This window comes from Phoenix dactylifera, unplaced genomic scaffold (assembly GCF_009389715.1).
Source record: "Phoenix dactylifera cultivar Barhee BC4 unplaced genomic scaffold, palm_55x_up_171113_PBpolish2nd_filt_p 000490F, whole genome shotgun sequence".
In the NCBI taxonomy this organism is placed as follows: Eukaryota; Viridiplantae; Streptophyta; class Magnoliopsida; order Arecales; family Arecaceae; genus Phoenix; species Phoenix dactylifera.
In genome coordinates, this window is record NW_024067910.1 from 12,369 (window position 1) to 33,156 (window position 20,788).

The 20,788-nt window shown below is 37.2% G+C and overlaps 1 protein-coding gene across 3 annotated transcripts; it reads left to right on the plus strand.

The window, feature by feature from the left end:
* Nucleotides 1-1,130: 1,130 nt before the first annotated feature.
* LOC120103687 (tRNA-dihydrouridine(20/20a) synthase-like) lies at nucleotides 1,131-20,136 on the plus strand. Of its 3 annotated transcripts, none has more exons than XM_039119116.1 (14): nucleotides 1,132-1,228; nucleotides 1,648-1,748; nucleotides 5,329-5,578; nucleotides 5,661-5,787; nucleotides 9,495-9,622; nucleotides 9,714-9,783; nucleotides 9,886-9,988; nucleotides 11,403-11,520; nucleotides 13,852-13,933; nucleotides 14,808-14,869; nucleotides 15,379-15,451; nucleotides 15,529-15,612; nucleotides 17,705-17,785; nucleotides 19,823-20,136. In XM_039119116.1, exons 3-14 carry the CDS (start codon nucleotides 5,571-5,573, stop codon nucleotides 20,009-20,011), a joined length of 1,125 nt encoding a protein of 374 aa, XP_038975044.1. In that variant the 5' UTR covers nucleotides 1,132-1,228; nucleotides 1,648-1,748; nucleotides 5,329-5,570; the 3' UTR covers nucleotides 20,012-20,136. The 3 variants fall into 3 exon arrangements, with proteins under 3 accessions (XP_038975043.1, XP_038975044.1, XP_038975042.1); XM_039119114.1 differs by having other exon boundaries at nucleotides 5,329-5,564; XM_039119115.1 differs by lacking the exon at nucleotides 15,529-15,612 and having other exon boundaries at nucleotides 1,131-1,228; nucleotides 5,329-5,564.
* Nucleotides 20,137-20,788: the final 652 nt, after the last annotated feature.

The window sequence follows — 20,788 nt, forward strand, 5'->3', positions numbered from 1 at the left end:
GATCAGCTTAGCTCCAAGTTTTGGCTAATAAAAAAATATATGAGTTTAGGTTGGGTCATAATTGAGTCTAGATACCGATCGCCGATCGAGTATCAAATATTCAATCCTAAAGAGTTAATCCACCTAAAACAATCCATGCTTTGAGAGGTTTATCAATAAAATATTCGGTACAAGCTATAAAAATTAAATCATGATCGACTAGTACTTTATAGTTACTATGTAACAAATTGACTAATAATTGCTACAAATATACACTTTAAGTCAAAGCCAAGTATAAATATAGAAACATGCTTTGACATGTTTTATACTTATAAATTCTTTTTGCTTCTCTAAATTATAGTACAACGCTTCATACAGAAAGAGTTTAGAAATGCAAGTAATATATAAATAAACTAATATATATATATATATATATATATATTATATATGTGTGTGTGTGTGTGTGTGTTTGCAGGCATGAATATATAGACATGTAAATATTTAGAACAGTAATATTTTAGACAAATAAAGTTATTGTAATAGGGATGACGACGAGCAACTGCTGCTTTGGAACATTCATAGGCTTTTGAGAGAATGTGGCTTTTTTTCGAGCTATATGTCTACTGAAAGACAAATGGCGCTGCTGATTGAGTCACATGCATAATACTTAGAAATTTTTTTTTAAGAAAAATTATGAGTATGTTCTATTTTTTTTATTTTTTTCTAACTTTATTTGCTGTACTCATATATATGTTGTATATATATATATATATAAATATTGTAACCATTGTGACGGTCAATGAGGGTCAGTTATTGAAGCTTTGGTTTAAGCCTTAAGGCACTGAGAGATATGAAACTCCAAGATCCAGTGGGTTCAATTTCCCAAATTCCCAATTTTCCCGCCTCTTCTTCTCCTGACTCCTCTTTCAACCCCTTTTGTCCTCTTTCTTCCGTTCCTTCGATGCCATTCCATCAGACCTCCGCCGCGCCTCCGTCGGGGCACCATCCGCCTCGCCGTCCGGCGACGTTCCCCGCCGCTGACACTTCCTCTGGCCACCATCGCGCCGCCTCCCCCTTCTAACTCCGGTCCAGGTGGTCGCGGGCTCACCCAATTCGGGCCGGGCTGGACCGGGGAATAGGGTGGCCCAGCACGGATCACCGCCCATATCCAGCCCTAACCTCATGAGTGGTAGTGCTCCCATCTCACAGTCCCCTCCCGACTCTTTCCTTCATCCTGGCGGAGCACAAGGTATTTTTTTCCTTTTTAATCTCAATCTCGTCCTCCTCGGCAAATTGGCTTGGCCTCACACTCCTCCATGTGAACCCTAACCCTAACGCTCTTCTTTTTCTCTTATTTTGTTTATGTTTTCTTTTCCCAACTAACATGCTCAGATAACAACAAAAAGCAACGTTTTTTTTGTTTATTTGAATTTATATGGTGCATCTGTTGGTGAGATTATCATGTTGTTGTTCCCTCTCTGAATATGATACCAAGAACTGTTATTTCTCGCTGTTTTGTTGCTGTAAATTCACTTGCGGCATTGGCTAAAACTTCTGGCTCTTCTTTCAGCTATGTCCAGTCAATATACTCCATATTGATGTTACAAGCACTTGCAGTTTTGCAGTTTTGATTGTTTATGTTGGTCATAATGAACTGATTTATTACAGATAAAAATGGAGAGGCTCTTGATTCTATTGTCAGAATCAATTGATTAAAATAAAATCTTTCAACACTGGGGAGGATCGAGGGAGCAAGTCTGAAGTATATGGTACTTTACAATTTTCATAATTTATCTTTGTTGAGATGTTTTGAAATTTAGATGAAATATTTGAGAGTTTCTGTTGGCACTGGCATAATGAAGACATAAGATTTGGAGATATAGGTATCCTATGGCTTGTCTTTGTAGGTGTACTAGGCACCTGTTCTTCTGCTTATAAAATGGGATTTAGTTGCCAGTGTAATTTCTTTTGGCGAATGCTTCCGTAATTAAATTTTCAAGTTGCACTTTAGCTTATACATGATAAAACATCATTTGATAATTCTCATTGATTGGTTTTTCAGCAGCCTAATCCAAATATTGGGATATGAATTTGGTAATCTATCCTTTATGTACCTTGAATTCTGTTGCACCTAGGAAGTAGGAATCTGTCACAAAAATTACCTGTTAGTGCATCTTCTTTTATGCATGCTATGCTTATAATTTATACTATTCGTGGGAGGGTTGCTCCCCTGTTGCATGAGCTTAAGTTATGCAATCAAAAAGGTAGATGATCTTCCTACCAAATGATATGTTAGCTTCTTAGTGACCAGCCTCCGTTGTTTTTACCAAAGTATCAGTGTGACTCCACTGAGGGCTTAATGTCAACAGTAAAGTCGTAATAAAATTAAGCCATTTTCATACTTAGTCCATTGTTGATTCCATATTATCATGTTTGTGGATTAGGTTGGAATTTTTATGTCATATAAGCTTTCTAAGTTTTAGGGTCTCGTGGAGACATTCATGTAAAGTGCCAATTTAATACAACTTTTAGTGAAATCATTATCTTAAGTTATTGAACATATTTTATGGTGTCTATGTTCTTACATGGAACAAGTAGTTATACTTTAAATTTATGTTTCTTCGTTGCATTAAAGCTTTTTTATGATTAGTAGAATGACTTAAGCTCAAGACCTAGTGCCCTTTTTATCTAGTATCCTTGTTAGCACTGAAAAATGAGTACCAATGTTCGTTATAGACAATAAGACCCTTTAGGAAAAAAAATAGATAGGTTTTTTCTGTCTTTTGCTGTTTGGCTAATTCCATGATTCTTTTTTTTTTTTTTGAATAATAGGAAAAATTAACTTAGGAGAAATCATACCAAGGGGACGAAGGGAGGGTGGAAGGGCATTGAATTGGTGTAGGGCAAGAAACGATAGTCATGTGTGGGTTGGGGGCACTTCTAAAGCAGAACACAAGGAAGCAAAGAGCAATTATTAGATTTTTTCCTCATGGAATCATGTATTTACTATGAGATTTTATAAATGAAAAAGCTCATTAAGACAAATTTTTAGGAATGCTTTTCCGTAAGATTTACAACTCCCATGGAGCACCAAATTCCCATGAAATAGTATGGGAATGAGATATTGTTTTCAACAAGACAAACGCTGAATGTTTATCCACATGTATGGATGGAAGTGTGGTTGATAATTATCTTCTAGTTTGATTGGTCAATCCTTGATTAAAAGATATCCCTATCAAATGGGCAGGTGAAATTGCAAATACAAACTCTACATTGTTTCTGAATCAATTGGTTTTCAATTGTGGATTGCAAGGGCTTTACTAGAAGAGATCTTGGGCAACTAACGGAAAAATTAAATAGAAGTTGAATGCTTTTTTCATTGATCTGTGAGACGTAAGTGCTTCCTATGCAGTAATATTGATGGTAATTTGATGAGTTAAAATGATGTACAAAGTGGGTCTATTAGAAGCATTAAAAACACATATATGATGCAGCCTTGATGTAGATGCGGACAGTTGTTTCGGGTTACTTGTGAATTTTTAAAGTTTGATGAAGTACTTCTCTAACTGTATGCTGCATTGACAACCTACTGAAAGTGGATGGACATAATAACAAAAGAGAGTTAAAAAGAGGAAGAAGATTTCACAAAAAAAAAGAGAAGAAGATGAGAAAAATTGGAGATTTAGAGGGAAGTAAAGAGAAAAGGGATGCACATGGCTCCAAGGATAGTAAAAATCTTGAACTATTTCCTGGCCTACAAATACAATTTATATAATAGTATATGACTCTGTTCTTAATCCCAAATCCTAGCAAAACTTCTAAAGAAAAGGGCCATTGCCTAGTTATGGTCTCGGCAATCTGAGGTCCTGGCAGTGGCGAATTGGGATTAGAGCTAGCCTTTGGCATTTTTTTGTATGTCCTAGGACTTGCACCCGTGCCATTGTGCTTGTCAGCCCAAGCCATGTACCATTGCAACAAGCAATGGTCCCTCTAGTAAAACTTGTAAGGAAGAGATTCTAAAATATCCTTCTTTATGATTAGCCTAAGGCTGTTCTTAGTTTAGAGTCAGAAGAGGGTTAAAGTGGAATAAGGCCCTTTAATCCGTTTATTCCAATATAACTTGCCAAATGCTAGAAAAATTGTCATTTATCCTGAGAGCAAAGTGGGCATTTTGAAAAGTTGGTAGTCTTATCTCTTCCATGTAACCTGGAGTGAACTACTCCATCCTATGATGGAAAAGCTACTCCAGAATATAGTCAATTAGGATCAGTTGATCCATTTACTCTGCATTAACTTTGCAACTAATTATAGCATAAGAGTAGGAGAGAGAAGAGAGAGCTCAAGTGTGGAGGAGCTTCCTACAGATGCCTATCATGACGAGAGGGGCAAATGCCCCTTCAAGCCCTCCTCTCCTCTTCTACAACCAGCTTTTTCAGTGGGTGCTGGCATCTTATTTGGTTTCTTATGTGGTACACAAGTTATGGCCACAAAAGTACCAGTTTAACACTATATGTGCATCTTAGATCATTTAATCTCCACAACCTGAAAAACCAAAGAGACTCAGATAAAACAAAAATAACTACTTTGAAGAATAGCTGCGATCAATGGTTCCTTGAATCTGTATGCATCATGCTCTTCCATTATGTGTTTCTTAACCTCGAGCTACACTTGGAAGTCTTCGACTGATTCCATGCTGGGTATGTACCCAACTGCCTTCTTCACTACACCACGTCATCATTGGTGCTAGAACATATTTTTTCATGCCTGTTGAAGATACTTATGCATGCATGGGATGCAAGGTACCAGACCATAATCATGACCATCCAGCCTTGCACCAACTACTTGGGGGATTCAGGGTTAAGTGTCTTTTATTATTGAGGAAGGTCTAGATATTGTAGAATATAACATGCTTGATCTTCCTATGTCAGAGACAGGAAAATTCTAACAGGATGGGGTTGAGGGCCCTGGAAGTTGGAAACATATTGAATAGGACTATAGAGATATCTTCTTGCATTAAAAATCACACGAACATGTTATTGTAAAATGACAAAGGCATTGAGCACCATCTCTTCCTATTAATAATGCCGCCTTTCATGCATTTTTCTGCTAAATTTATGATTTTCTCTAGCAGAATATTACAAAGCCACTAGTTGACATAGTCCTTGACATCTTCCTTAAGATATCACTTTCACTTTCACTTTCGTTAGTACTACTTTCTGGATGATGCTGCAGCATTTGAGAGCTATAATTAGTGCAATGGTGAATAACTTACTTGAATTATGCTCCAATATTTAGTAAGTGCTGTAAATTTGTTTCTTAAGGAAGACTTTTGTTATCTGATTGGTGCAGGTTCTGCAGCAAACTCGTTATTGTTTCAATTAGATAATGAAGTCTACAGTATATAATCTGCTTTCTGCACTAGCTCCTCTTCACTATGATAACCTCACATACTGTCACAAGCAATCATTGAAGATACTTAATAGATTTTCTGGTCAGCATAAGAGATTTCATTCTCTTATGGGGAAAGATCCAGTTCATTTGGAAAAAAGAATGGTTGATGGACAGTATCTTCCTCCTTGGTTCAGGTGAAGATGCTCAGGTTGCACCTGAAGTACTAGTGTTGTAGTGGACATTCTAGGATGAATTAAACTCACTTGAACCATGATTCCTCTGTTTTGCAGTGTTGCTCCAATGATGGATTGGACGGATAATCACTATAGGACTCTTGCTCGACTCATATCAAAACATGCATGGCTTTACACAGAAATGGTTGTGGCAGAAACCATCGTTCATCAAAGGAACAACTTGGTCAGAATGATACAAGTTTGATGAATTCTATTCTGCGGCACATTTAATATTAACCGTTTCATGCTTATTTATATGTGGTTCTTCGCAGAACACTGGAAAACCAAGTAAAATATGATTAGTTATATAATAATGCAAATTTGTGGAAGTGTCGCATAAACTTAGAAGGTAAGGCTTTAGGGATATAAGTTTGCAAATCTTTGATTGATTACTATACATTGAAAACAAAGTTTTAAATAGTGGTTCCAACATGTACCTTCTCTTCATCAGAATAATATGATATCCAGATGGTTCCGGTATTGATGGTATTTATCAAAATTGATAGCATCAAAAAGAATGAAAAACAATTAGTACCAATCAGTATGGTCAATATGGTATCATTGGTACAAACCAGCATGATAGGTGCATACCATTAAAGATGGTTTCTACATCTCAGGATGGTATGATGCCAATAGTACCTTTGTGTTCTAGTGGTTTTTGAATCAATGATTGAAAATATGTTACCAATGAGCATCTTCATGATGTGAACTTCCTTTTTCTCTTGGATCCAAGATGGCATCCATAGTATAATGCTCAACAAACATTATATGCTTTACTTGACAAACTTAGTGAGAAATGCTTCTAGTAATTGATGTTTGGAGTAACTCGTAGCATATTATTGTCAAGTACAGTGGTGAATAAGAGAGGTGTCGATCATCCCACAAATAAAAGATATCTGAATGCAATAATGACATACACTACTACCCTATTGATGTAATCCATTCGCCAATCCTTCAATTTAACCTTTTGCACGCCATATATTAGAGCTTATGGCTGGCAGAATCAACTTGAACCGTCCGATTCGGAGCATCCCGAGCTGCACCGGCGGCTTACTGGGACCGTTCCGGCAAAGAATCTTAAACGCCGCGCTGGAGGAGGAGAAGGAGAAGGAAAAAGAAGAAAAGAGAGCAAACGGGGGAAGGGAGGGAGGCCGATGAAGGGCCAGCGGAGGCCGACGCTGGTGGAGGTGGCAGAGGGCGCGGTCGATTTGCCGACTTCACTTAAAAATTGCAAATTTTTTTAGGTCGGACCCCTATTTCAAACAAAACAGGGGTTTGGCCGCGGCCTCTGCCACCCGCACCAGCGCAGGCCCTCTATCGGCCTCCCTCCCTCTCTTCTTCTCTCTCTCTCTTTTCCTCTCTTGTTCTCTCTCTCCCTCGTCTCTTCTACTGTGTCGATACAGGCCCGCATACGTGCTCGGCACGGCCCGATGCGGGCTTGTACCGACTCATTCCGTGCAACTGGTACGGTGCCCGGTATTGGTTCTGCTGACGTTGCTAGAACCAACCTATTAAGTCAGCACAATAAATGCAATTAACTTGCAGTATAGTAATGAAATCATGATTTCATGCCTTGCCTTTTTGCATTGATTATAGATGTACATTTTTGGTTGATAAACTAAATGGTATCGAACAAATTGTAGTGAAAACCTATCATTTTGCTAGTGAGATGCTATGCTAGACTCAGAGTAAGTCCATGAACATCTATTTAACCTTTTAATGTATGTTTTATTTTTTATGTATATTAATCAGTTTTTAACTATTTTTATAGAATTTGCTCAGTGCCTACTTCTGTAAGTGTTACCGGTCTCCTGGTTGCTTCATAGCTCATCTACCTTTTTAGATCGCTAGTTCTCCATTAACCTACTGGGACCAAAACTTTTGGTGGTAGGTTGACGAGTGGTATCAGCCATTGAATTACTTTTAGAGTTGTCTCATGTCCCTCCATCTCTCTTGATCCAGTTGGTAGAGCTCCATAGTTCCACTATGGTCTTGACTCTTGATGAATAGTCAATTCCCACTTTGGAGAGGAGACACTTAGTGCTGGAACTTCTTGCAAATCGATGCATTGAGCTGAACAAGATACACTATATTTTATTTTTTACCAACAGAATTTATTAATGAAAAGTAGCATCTTTATGAGAAATATTACTGTAGAAGGCTTTTGAGGCAATATTTCTGCAAGCTCTTTAGTGTTGGTGTATTCTTTTCAACTCCAGCATTTTTCTTTTTGTTGATAGTCATAGTTTACAGAGTATGATTCGCTTGTGTCTATGAAAGTGATGGTTGAATGCCTAATGGGCCTATGTTAGGACTTTTTGCTTTGTAGTTTTGGATCTCTATGCTGGCTGGTTGTGCATGCAATTCGTCCTCTCTTGATCTTAATTTAGATATTTTTTTTCCAAATATGGTTTGAAGTGGTTATTGAGGCTTCAATAGGTCTTTATTTTATGATTTTATTTTATATTTGAATATTAATTAGAGTGCTAAGAAGGATTACTATTCACTCCAAGGATGGCACATCGAAGTAGTTGGTCGTGCTACTTTTCTAATTTCCATGCTAAAGGAATATCTATGTTTTTTAAAATCATAACATTAGTTATGCAAGTTTCTGTTCATATTCGTGTTGATGAGATAGTTGTGTGGCTATACCGATCGAGAAATAATTATAAGAGCACTTTCTATCTCTAGAATTGGTTTGCAAGTTTTAATTTCATATCTACTCAAATTTCATTCACTTGGAGGGTATTATTGGTGGTGTTGTTTTGTTTGTGCTTGACTAGTTTTGTTGGTGCATTTTTGTTGAAGAAATTTAGGGTTATAATGAACCTTCCACTTTCCTTGGAGTTTTTGTTATCTTGGTTCGATACAACCATTCTTATTTTTGCATTATTTTCAACTTGTGTCTAGTTTTTTCTTAGAACAAATAAGGGCCTCTGTGGGAAATCCAGCAGGATTAGGCCGGATTTCCTGCAGAAATCGGGCCTTGGCCTGCCTCTCCCATATTCTTCTAAAGGCCCATCCTTGTCTTAGCTTAAATCCAATCTGTGGGCTGCTGGTCTGTAGGAAAAAAAAAAGACCCATGGAGGTCCTTTTTTACCTCCCACAAAATTTGGGCGTCAGAGGTATTGGGTTGAATGAGCCCTACCCAAATAGACTGCCTACTCTATGAATCCACTAGGAAATCTCGCCCAATCTTGCCGGATTTTCCAAAGAGGCCCTAAATGATTACTATTTGGGGTGTATTTAGTTTTTTCTTTTTCCTAACTCATATGGACATGACTTATATCAAATTTTCTGTATCAATTCAGAACAAATATGCTTATGGTTAATATCCGATTAGCATCCATATACTTTTATAATGAATATGGATATGATTATTATCCAATTTGCAATTATATCCATTTAATATGAATATGAACATAAATTTTGGCATTGATAAAAGTATCTCGTGCTGGCAATGTGCTGGCTTGGCATTGACACAGTAAGCACCATTCTATTACTTGACATGTTTGGCATGCACCAGATGGCTCCATGCAAAGCAATGGCACAGCCGGTAACATTGTTGTATTATGGTAAGGCACTGACATGTTTCATGCTGTGCCATGTCACGCCACTAGGCACTTTGGTCCATGAATTTTAGTATATGTTTGATATATGTATTTGTACAAATTTCCATTGAATAAGAGAGGATATGGTATGAGGGTACCTATATTTGATTTATTTTCATCTCTAACTAGTGAGGTCCATATTGTTATATATTCATACATCTTTGCATGTTATGAGGTTTAGTAACATATAATGCTATCTGCTTTTGATAAAAAAAAGTGCTTCTTCTGATTTTTGGACATTAAACAAAATTTATGTTTGTATTTCACTTAAAATTTTCAGGATAGATTCTTGGCATTTTCTCCAGAGCAGCACCCAATTGTTCTACAACTTGGAGGGAGTAATTTGGAGAACCTAGCAAAGGCAGCTGAATTTGCAAATGCTTACTCTTTTGATGAACTTAATCTAAAGTTCATATCAAACTTCTCCCTTTATTTGTCATACCTTTTGAACCTTTTCCATACATGTGATCCTGGATTTTTTTTTAAATAATTGTATCAGCTGTGGATGCCCTAGTGGAAAAGTTGCAGGTCATGGTTGCTTTGGTGCACGTTTAATGTTTGACCCAAAGGTTTGTTAGCCGATGCTTATGGAAACTGAAGTTCAGTGAAAGTAAAGCTGTTTCTTCTTCTCTTTATTAATTTTTATTACATGTTTGTCTGCACAAGTGAAGTTTGTTGCGGATGCTATGTCAGCCATTGCTGCCAATTGTAGTGTTCCTGTCAGCGTGAAGTGCAGAATAGGAGTAGATGATCATGATTCGTACAATGAACTCTGTGAGAAACTTTCTTGCTTCCTTTTTTCTTTTTTCCTTGTTTTTAACAGTTTTACATTCCCAATCCAATGTATAAAGAAAGACACTCATAAGCTAAATTTATATTGAATTGCAGACAAACTTCTGGGGTCGCTGCAACTAAACTCTAATAATAGTTTGTGCAATCTTGCTAAATGGTTCATTTGTTTCAAGAGATGAAATGCAATTTTCTCTATATAAACTTGCTATTGTTGTTTACATGTATTACATCAGGCTGCTGCTTGCTTTATGATTGCTATTTTGCTAAGCAGCCAAAGCTTTGTAAAGGATGTTCTTTTGACTATCCATAAGGTGCAATATATTAATAATCTCTAAAGGTATATATACTTGTTGATATCAATACATATACCCATAAAATTTATCCAGTCTATGCAATTTGAAGTTCCATATGGTAAAAATAGAAGCTATCTTGCAAGATTGTATACTTGTATGCATGCTAGGTCATTGGAGTACTAGTGACAGTTTTTTTTATATATAAGAACAGCACTGACATGCTATTATTCTTGTTTACACATCTTAAGTCTATAGGCTATGATGGTTGAGACCAGGGTCGGCGGAACCGGTACCGGGCACCGTACGGGTTGCTTGGCGACACGAGTTGGTACAGGCCCATGTTGTGCCATGCCGGACTTGTATCGACATAGTAGAAGAGACAAAGGAGAGGGAGAATGAGAGAGAAAAAGAGAGAGAAGGGGGAGGCCGGCGGAGAGCCAGCGGAGGGCCAGGGAGCCGCCGCGCGGAGGAGGCGGAGGTCGGAAAGCCTTCGAAAAGCCGTGGAAGACAGGCTCCTCTCCGGTCCCTTGTTTCGAATGAAACAGGGGACCGAAGCGAGCCCCTCTTCTGCGCAGCGGATCCTCGGCCTCCGCCGGCCGGTCTCGATCTTCCTTTCTCTCTCTCTCCCTTCCTCCCCCGCTCTCTCTTTTTCTCTTTTTTCTTCGTCTTCTCCCCCTCTGGCGCCGGTCTCGTTTTCGTCGCCAAAAACTGTCCCGGTCCGCAGCCGGTACGTTCGGGACACCTCGAATCTGGCTGTATGGGACGGTTCCGCCAACCTTAGTTGAGACGCTCTTATATACTCCCGGGTGTTTTCTAGAATATGCAAATGTATCATTATGAAGAAAGGTATACTCATTATTTTTTCAATAAAAGCAATGATTGTTTGGTTGCGGTGAGTTTAGTCATCTCGACAACTTAAATTGTATTATTTTCTTCTAGCCTTCTGGTCATTGCAATAATACCTGATGCAAGACCTTTGTAACTGCAACTCACAGTATCATATCAGCATACCACATGAATCTTTTTATATCTTGTCAAGCATAGTATATTAGTATTTATTGTCATGGAGATCATTTTGAACTTAAATGATTTCTTTCTTCCAGGTGACTTTGTTTATGCAATTGTTTCTAACTCGCCAACTAGACATTTTATTGTACATGCACGGAAGGCATTGCTCAGTGGCCTCAGTCCTGCTGAGAATCGGAAGGTTCCTCCTCTAAAGTATGTCTATATAAATGGTAGTTGTTTTAATTTAAGCATGGTTTACATCTTGTATGGGAGGATATTACTACATTCTTTATGATTGTGAACTACTGATGAAATTTTTTATTTTGCTGAGTTAGTAGTGCTTAGCAATGAGATACATATGAAGTGTAATGTATGACTTACAAAGCATGACTAGGTCTTTAACACCTTGATGTACACTATTTTTGATGTTTTTGCTAGATCTACTGATTTTGTACCTAAAGTGGAAGGGGAGTCCAGGAGTGGATTTGACATTTAGAACACAGAGCACTTAGGAAGCATGTGTGGGAGTGAGTTTCTTTAGAGATTCCGAAACGGGTTTACCACCTTGGATAGAAGTTTCCTGCTATGAAGGTTTATAATCTTGTATTTTTAATGATAGCTATCATTGGAAATTATTTTTTTTAATGAAAAACTCAAATTATTTGTTGCTTTGGAGATTCAACATAATACATTAGAGTGTCAGATGCAAACCCATCTAGCATTAAAAAGCTTTGTTTTAATGGAAGTTGCACAATAAAACCCTTAGTTACATGAAGTGGGAGTGGGTGCAGAAGCAAATTTGAGTCTGGGTGCAGGGTACCAAGTCTCTTAAGAACGTGCTTGGTATTGCTTAAAGAAAGTGTTTTTGCAACTTTTGAGCAAACAGGCACTTTCCCAAAAAATAACATTATGCGGGAAGTGCTTCTACAAGAAGAAAAGTCAAAAAACCACTTCAGGAGAAGCTAAAATATCTAACTTCTGGCTTCTCCTTTTTAAGAAAGGAGAAGCAACACCATAAATGCCCTAAGGGAAGCAGGTAATGAATTTTCTGGGAGATTCCGAAGTGGGTGCAGTGGCTTAAATAGCAGTTTTCTGCTGCTAAGATACTAAAGATAGTACCTACTACCTAATTCCATTTTAAAAATGTTGCCATAGATTTAAGGACTTTAACCTATTGTCCCAGTCTTTGAATATGTAATTAGTAACCCATCGAGAATGCAAATGACCTCGGCAAGCATCAGGGACCTATCACTGGGCTACAGATGGCATTGCGAAATTGTAAAACAAATAAAACCTTCATCATCTTGCTAGTCTCCTTTCTTCTAATAATATATAAGGTTGGCTTCTTGTTGCTTTATGTATGAAGAGGATTTAAAGCTTATTTTGCAAACTTTTGAGGATGAGCATGGTAATCGGATACGTTGGGAGATTACCAAGGGTCAATTTTCTTACTTGGAGAAGTTTTATGGATATATGTGTGGTGGTTGGCTAACGGAATGCAATTCAAGAAGTAACACACTTAGATTTTTACTAATTGTTCATTTGACAATCTTTTACATTGTGTGGTCAGCAAGTGGTCTAGATTCTTGCTCAAGATTCTTGGGTCGTTTTCATTGTTTATTGTTGCCATGATCGTGATTAAGATCAAGAAATGTCCTATCTATCAGGATTTGATGCTGAAAAAGGTCTACAAATTGTGGAATGGGGTTTGAGGAATCTGCTTGAACATACAAGGGGAAGCAGGCATGTTATGGAACAAGTTGTTTAGAGAATATACAAATAACTAATTTCTTATTTGCTTCTGGAGCAAAGCTGCAATTTTGATGAATTATTCTCTGGTTTAGTTCAAGGAATATGATTTTATTCCTAATTGCTGTTATCCCTTATATGACATGCTTGATTACTTGTGTATGTTCCTAAAATCACTTATAACCTTAATCCTCCCACTCTACATGCATATATATTCAACAATTTGTTATATCTGATAAAAAGACAAAAAACGAAAAAAACAGGGAAAAAATATTATAGATCAATCATATGGTCATATGCATTGAACTTTCTGATCGGTCCAGAAATTTTATATGCAAACACTATTCAAGTATTTCTTTCATTTAGATTTAATACATAATTATAGTTATTTTCTTGGATCTTTTCTAGTGTCTAATTGACTTTGAGAGTTTTGTGTAAAATATTCAATTTATTAGATTAGTTAAGATAGTGAGTACTTTTTCATACCATTTGTGTTGGGTTTACGAATTTGTTGGAACTAAAAGTCATGAAGTAAGGTGCCTAACTGAATGAGAAGTAGTTATCTAACAGACTTATGTTATTGGAGTTGAATTATGTTAAAGAGCAGTTACATTGTTCATATATTCTCGTGCATCTTAGATCAGTATATCATATTCTTTAAATTTATTACTTCGGGATATATGTACATATGAATGTATGGTGTGTGTGTGTGTGTGTGTATGTATCTATATATTTATCTACATATATTCTTTGAGAAATAAGGGGCTATCTTCTAATGAACCTTCTTTTCCCCAGATATGAGTACTATTTTGCCTTGTTGCGTGACTTCCCAGAAGTACAGTTTACTATCAATGGAGGCATCACTGGCATTGATCAGGTAAATCTGAACCACTCTAATTGCCACATTCTTGTATCCTGAAACAGAGATGGTGCAACTATCAAACCTGAGTTAGCTATCGTTTGTGTTGGAGAGATTACTGCAGTTCGCTACATGAATCATTGCCTAATTTGTATTAGATGCTTTCACTGTATGTTGTTTGTTTGGTTGTATTACTAATAAGGTAGGTTTCATTTCATACTGCTTCACTGTCAGATACATTTCTTGTTTAGACGATACAACCCTTTTGACTTGGCAGTTCTCATCTAAAATTCTTTCTGATCATAGGGTCACATGTCTACAAATTTAAGCTATGCATCTCATCTTGCCTCCTCGCCCTTTTTACTTGCTCTGACATTTGTCCTTTCACTGCCTTCTTTTATCTGTAAGCACGTTAAGGCTTAAGGTATCTGTGCACCTGAACATAGCCAACACTCTGATGCTTTCATCAGTTTAGTGAGACCTCATCGATCAATGTGATATTCAAAGGTTGTTGCATGTTTCTCTTGATCACCATTATCTCTTAGTTGTTAACAATCATTTGTGAGGAAACTATTTGCTTGCCTCCTTAGCAGGATTTTAGTGCCTAAGTATGAAGCTTTTCTATTTTCTCATGGTTGCACAAACATTATACGTACTGCATTAGTAGAGTTACACATGTCTTCCTCTTCATTTCCTTTCCCCCCATGTAGTTAAAATTAAAGATATATGTTACTAGAACAGTTCTTTGTGACCTTGAGAGTTAATAAGTTCTGTATATCTTGTTAGAAGGGACCACTAACTTCTTCTATGTAGTCTTTTATGGCTTCAATTCTTTCAGCCAAGCATTCATGGATTTGTAAAGTCATCCTTTCTGTCCTGTAACTTATAACAGGTAAATGCAGCCCGAAGACAAGGAGCCCATGGGGTCATGGTTGGCCGTGCTGCTTATAATAAGTACGAAGAATGGACGCCATTGCGCAATGTTCTTTTCCTTTGGATCTTTTTTTCTTCTTGTTAACTCCACAATTTTGATTTAAACCTATGCATGGCACTTCAGTTTTTTCCTTTAGGTATAGCTGATGATTACATCCGGTGCTTCATTGAGTAAATGAATAACTTCTAGACATTTATACATCTTATTGCCAAGTCAAGAACTGTTTTCATGTTACCTGGTTATTAGAACTCGAAAAATGTACTATTAAGAACCGATATTCCCTATTAAACTTCTAAATTCTAGCATAGACCATTTAAATGCATATACATTCTGGAATTTTCAAGTGCATATGTTTCAAGTGAATGAATGGGACAAAGTGATGAATGCAACACATGGGAGCGCACGCTCCCTGTTTCCCCTATTATTACCATATGCTGATTTGAGACTCAAGTCTTAGCAGAATTTCTAGTCATGAAGTTTCCTCCTTTTTTTTTTCTGAGAACAATAACTAACAAGTATGTTTCTGCAGCCCATGGTCCACTCTGAGACATGTTGATAGTGCTGTATATGGTATCCCAACTTCTAGTCTTTCACGTCGCCAGGTTTGGTAACAATTTCAATGACTTAATGTTAGAATATTAGTGCTAGCCTCTTACTGACAGTCATCTACTTGATTTAGATCCTTGAAAAGTATCGGATGTATGGTGATTCTGTTTTAGGAAAATATGGACCTGGCAAACCGAGTATTCGACAACTTGTTAAGGTTTGTAGAGAATTTTTTTGAAAAATTAACTGTGATAAGCTTATGTGCCACTTTATATTGTGAATTGGATTGGTGTGTGATGCAAGTGTGCCTTCTCAAGAGTGGAAATATAGAGCAACAAGCTATCAAAGTTGAGTCAGCTATGCTCATTTCATATTTTCAAAGCAGCTATGCTGCTACAGTATTCTTTATATTGAAGTATTAGCATCCTCGCAATTCTGTTGCTTCACTAAGGATATTCATATTCTAATTCATTAAAAATTGCTTTGCTTAACTACAACAATATGCAAATATCTTAGAACTTGGTACAAGTAGAACTGAAGATGGAAGAATTATGAAAGTAGGTCTGAAGTCTTATTTTCTTTCATTGATTATCTAAAACTAAGGTACACAGCCTTTGTTTATAATGGCGAGGTCCCCCCTTGCACAATTTGGATTGGATTCCTCTTCCTAGTTTTAATAGGATTCTAACCTAAAATAGACATGAGTAATAGAAATAAGCTCGAAAAAGTTAAAATTCTTCAAAAGGCACATCTTGGCTTCTGCATCAACTCTGCTTTCTGTTGCTCCACTTGATTATTCTCGGATTGGGAGATACACCCGGTCAAAGTCTTATTTGAAAAGAAAACTTTTGGTTTGACCAGTCTCTTTTAGGCCCTAACTGATCGAATTTGGTTCTAATCGCTAGGAGCGCCGCCCCCTAAAGGGCATGGCTTCACGGCATAGATCTCGAAAAGTTATCTGATTAAAAAGAAAAGATCATCTCAATCGGACGTCGTATGGCCAAGTTATGGCCTCTATTAGTTTGGCTTGCAACTCGGCTTCTCGATACGGCGGATCTTGCTCTTGAACTTTATCCAGCCTTACCCGTAGTAGGCAAAGCGGTCCAATCAAGTCTGGGGATCCTCTTAGATCACTTCTACAATGGGCCTTGCAACTCACAGCAATACCTCGTACTTTCATTTTCCACTTTTGAGCTGCAAGTTTCTGAAAAGCAATATCCATTAGGGAAATGTTGCTGAACTGTCTATATACTGAAAATTTATTCACCCTCTGGAACTCCTTATTTCCAACAAATTGTATACATATAATGGTAAAATTGTCCATTTTTATGTCAACCATGGTAGTTGGAGCACATGCTGATAATCTATCTCAGCCATTTGTAGTGAAGAAGGCCATGTGCTACTTCTTGGAGCAAAATAATTGTATTTGGAGATAACGTGTTGTTTGCTTACTATCCCTTTATATGAACTGTATCTCTTTAATTGAGGAAAACCATAAACTGTAGAAATAGTGGAATTTTAAAGTGTATTTGATCCATTTTTTCAGGAATACCCATAGCTTGGAGGCCACATAAAATATGGACCTCTCGTTAGTATCAAAAGCGTGGGCCATATCAAGCTCCCATGCCATTTTCTCCCCTAGTTTTTGTCAGTTCGGTGAAGCAGCTCCCAACCCATAGCCACAAATTGCTAAGAGGTAACAAGGTTGAATAGCTGGCGCACAAGCAACTAGTTGCTGTGTTTGCCAGAGCCCATTAACTTGTCTAAAATACATCCTTCAGTTGAAGCGTTGAGATATTAGTTTAAGTGATATACATTTGGCATTACATGTCGAATGGAAGAATCCACTTATTATATTATGGAAAAATCCAATTTATTAACTTCTTTTCGCCACTATAAATATATTATGTTGACTATGGAATAAAAAAGAAATCTACATTAATACTTGAGAGATTATCAGCCTTTAGTACTCCTTTTTGGACGTGTTCATGACTTCTTCAGTTTATTAATGACTCGCTTCTTACCCCTTGTAACCATCAAATATTCAGAAATCTCAATGCATTTGACTCGAGTGCCTTTGGGGCCATATTGGCCTATAAGTCCATTATCAGATGCAACTTACCATGCATATCTCCATTTTACAAAACCTTTAATATATAAATCTGACCTTGTTCAATATCATAATGGTCAAACTGATTTTATAGCTAGTATTTGTGTTGTTGTCTATAATATGAAAATTTTTATACTATCTCACATGATTTTTTTCTCCCAAATGAGAGCTGTTGATGTTCCTTCTAACTTTGATGCAGCCATTACTGAACCTATTTCATTCAGAACCTGGAAATGGTTTGTGGAAACGCAAGGCTGATGCTGCATTGCGCCGCTGCAAGGTATGTTAGAAAACGTCTTGTACAAATTGTATTTTTGTATAATCATATATTTATGTTTGTATATGTGCACATGAATCTCACATGACTTACAAAAATCCTTCTAAAGTGGAAAATGTGATGAGCCTTCTAGATCTTAGGGTTCACATTAAAACCCGTATAGAATCATGTGAATCTCACATGCCAGAACATTAAAGTTTCCAATGATTAAGAGAGCTATTTGGGTTCGTACTTACATTGTTCTCATGTGCTTGCCAGTAAATATCTCAAACAGCATGAGCTATTTGGTCTCCTTACAGCTGCACAAAATCCTATTTATCTTGAATGACTTGTCAGGGGTCGCTGACCTCCTAAACCCAGCCTAAGCTGACACAAACAGGGTTGGACATGGTTGGGCAGTGCCCAGACCTGACCAGGATGGGTCCGAATGTGATAAATGTGATCCTGAGATCAAATTAAGCCAAATCTATAATTAAGCCCCAAGGAGTCTGAGATATGGCCTGATTATGGGTCTTGAGCAGATTCAATGTAATAAGTCAGGTTTAAGCATGAACATGGTGCTGATTAACATGTAAATTGTTGTGTGTTTGCGTATACATATACATATACATATACATATACATATACATATACATATACATATACATATACATATACATATACATATACATATACATATACATATACATATACATATACATATACATACATATATATATATATATATATATACATATATATATATATATATATATATATATATATATATATATATATAGAGAGAGAGAGAGAGAGAGAGAGAGAGAGAGAGAGAGAGAGAGAGAGAATCTTCTCATGATGTCAAATTACCATGTGTTCGCTACAAGCAGGCTTGTTTACTGAGATATATGATAAAAAGGATTTTAAGCATGAAACCTGATACTTTTATGCACTATACTGGTATTCTAAGTATTCAAACATTTGAAACTATTGTGTTGTCCTAAGCTATAAACAATGTCCCTAAATCACTTTTTTTTTTCAAATTGCTTTCGCTTAATAACTGCATTATATCTTGTACTGGTTATTGATCTTCAGCCAGTTTGACTGAAGATTGCTTGCTAAATATAGGCATTATTCACTAGCGTTCAAGCAAGAAACCTGGGAAACATGGATCCTCCACTGACCTGATACATTGCATGACATGATAATGTTAATTTACTTTCATCCTTCTCATAAATTGAGTTAAACTCCGATATGATTTTAGCTTCACCTTTTTTTTGTGTGTATGTATGTGTGTTGATTTCAGCTTCAGCATGAACCAATTCAAAACAAAGTTGATTTTGGAGTTTCATCTGAAACTATTCATAAACCTAGTTAGCCATTCCGTCTGGTTCAGTCTATAGTATTGATTGCAAGGTACCATGCTTATATTGTTCTCTGAAATGTCACTAAAATTTGTTCAGGCAAGGTTCATCATATGCAATATCCAATCTCTGGTTCATGTGCAGTGAGCTCCACTGACTGGACAATGAGATGGTACTTAAAATGCCTACTGTATTGGTATATGTCATTATTGTACATCTTCTCATGGCCTTAATTCCAATCTAGTCAGGTTGGCTTTACAAATCCTCAAAACGCCAAAGTTTTCCTATTTAGGGTTGCCTCTGATGTTATTCCAATGCTGTGTCTTTTCTGATATTTGTTCTGCAGTATATTTCTCAATGAAGTTCATTGCTTTAGGATGGTAAGGGATGTTTGAGTAAACAACTGATATAATGCTATATCGGTATTATGAGGGCTGTGGTATTGTGCTGCTCCAATTCACTCCATGTAGGCCTCACAAGTCACCAATCTTTGATGCATGAAGAGGTGTCTTATCTGGTGTTACTTCCAATTATCTTTCACCACCAGTTCATTCATTTGTTCTCTTTGTTGTTTTTTTCAACTCTTCCGGTGTTTGTGGTGGTTGTGATTTGGCCATTGCTGTTAACTTATTTTTTGTGACGAGGAAGGCATGTTGTACTTGAGTATTAACAACTTTCTTTGGATCTTGGACCGCAGACAATTGAGTGTTTTCTTGAAGAGACCTTGGATGCCATTCCTGACTCTGTTTTGGATTCAACCCTTCACAGAAGCCCATCAGATTGGGAAGGGAGTTTTGCTGATATTGATGGCATGTTACCTCCTCCATATAAATTAAGTTTGCAGCAGTCAATGAGTGTATCAGCTTGTCTGGGCATCTCAAATTGAGCCTAATTCCCAGGCATGTATTGTATATTAAATTTTATATAATCATTTGAAATGCTGGTAAAGGTGCAGACAAAAATTGTATTCTGGATACATTTTTGCAATATCCTTATTTAACATGGCAAAAATGGTCATAAGGAAATTTAACCATCAAATCGAATCGGTGAGAGCTTTAGCCTTGTTCGATAGGAACTCCCCAATTTGGTTAGTTTTAATGGAATTATTGAACAAGAAGAATGCATTCTAAGTGCCTTATGTTATTGCAACATTTGGGCAAAAATCTTATAATAACCTTCGAGCAGAAATAAGATCTTTTGCTTGGGAATCAACTTTGCCAGAATTGAGAATCTTAGAAGAAATAAGCTTAAACCTGATTGATCTCTTACAACAACGAAGACTCAAGAAAGAAATCATCTTAAGAAAGTGCTTGTAATGGCATATTTTGAACTTAAACATCAGTTGCTGTTGTAACAAGAGTGTGAAAATCGTGAAGAGGGCCACTGAGGTGGTAGCCCAATGGAAGCGTGACCTTGCTTCCAACCAAGTGGTTCCGAGTTCGAAACGCACGGACGTCGATTAACTTGTGGAGATCGGATGCTCCGTGCTCGGACACGAGGCTCGGTGGTGTCAGGTGTGACGTATTCATACGTGGTATTCGTACCGGAGCTCAGAGGGGTAACCGAGTCGGGCCCATGGGTGGGGAGGATATGAGTAAAATCGGCCGGAATGTTCAACACACGGTCATTTCTACCCGCATCGAACATTCTCCTGGTGGGGTGG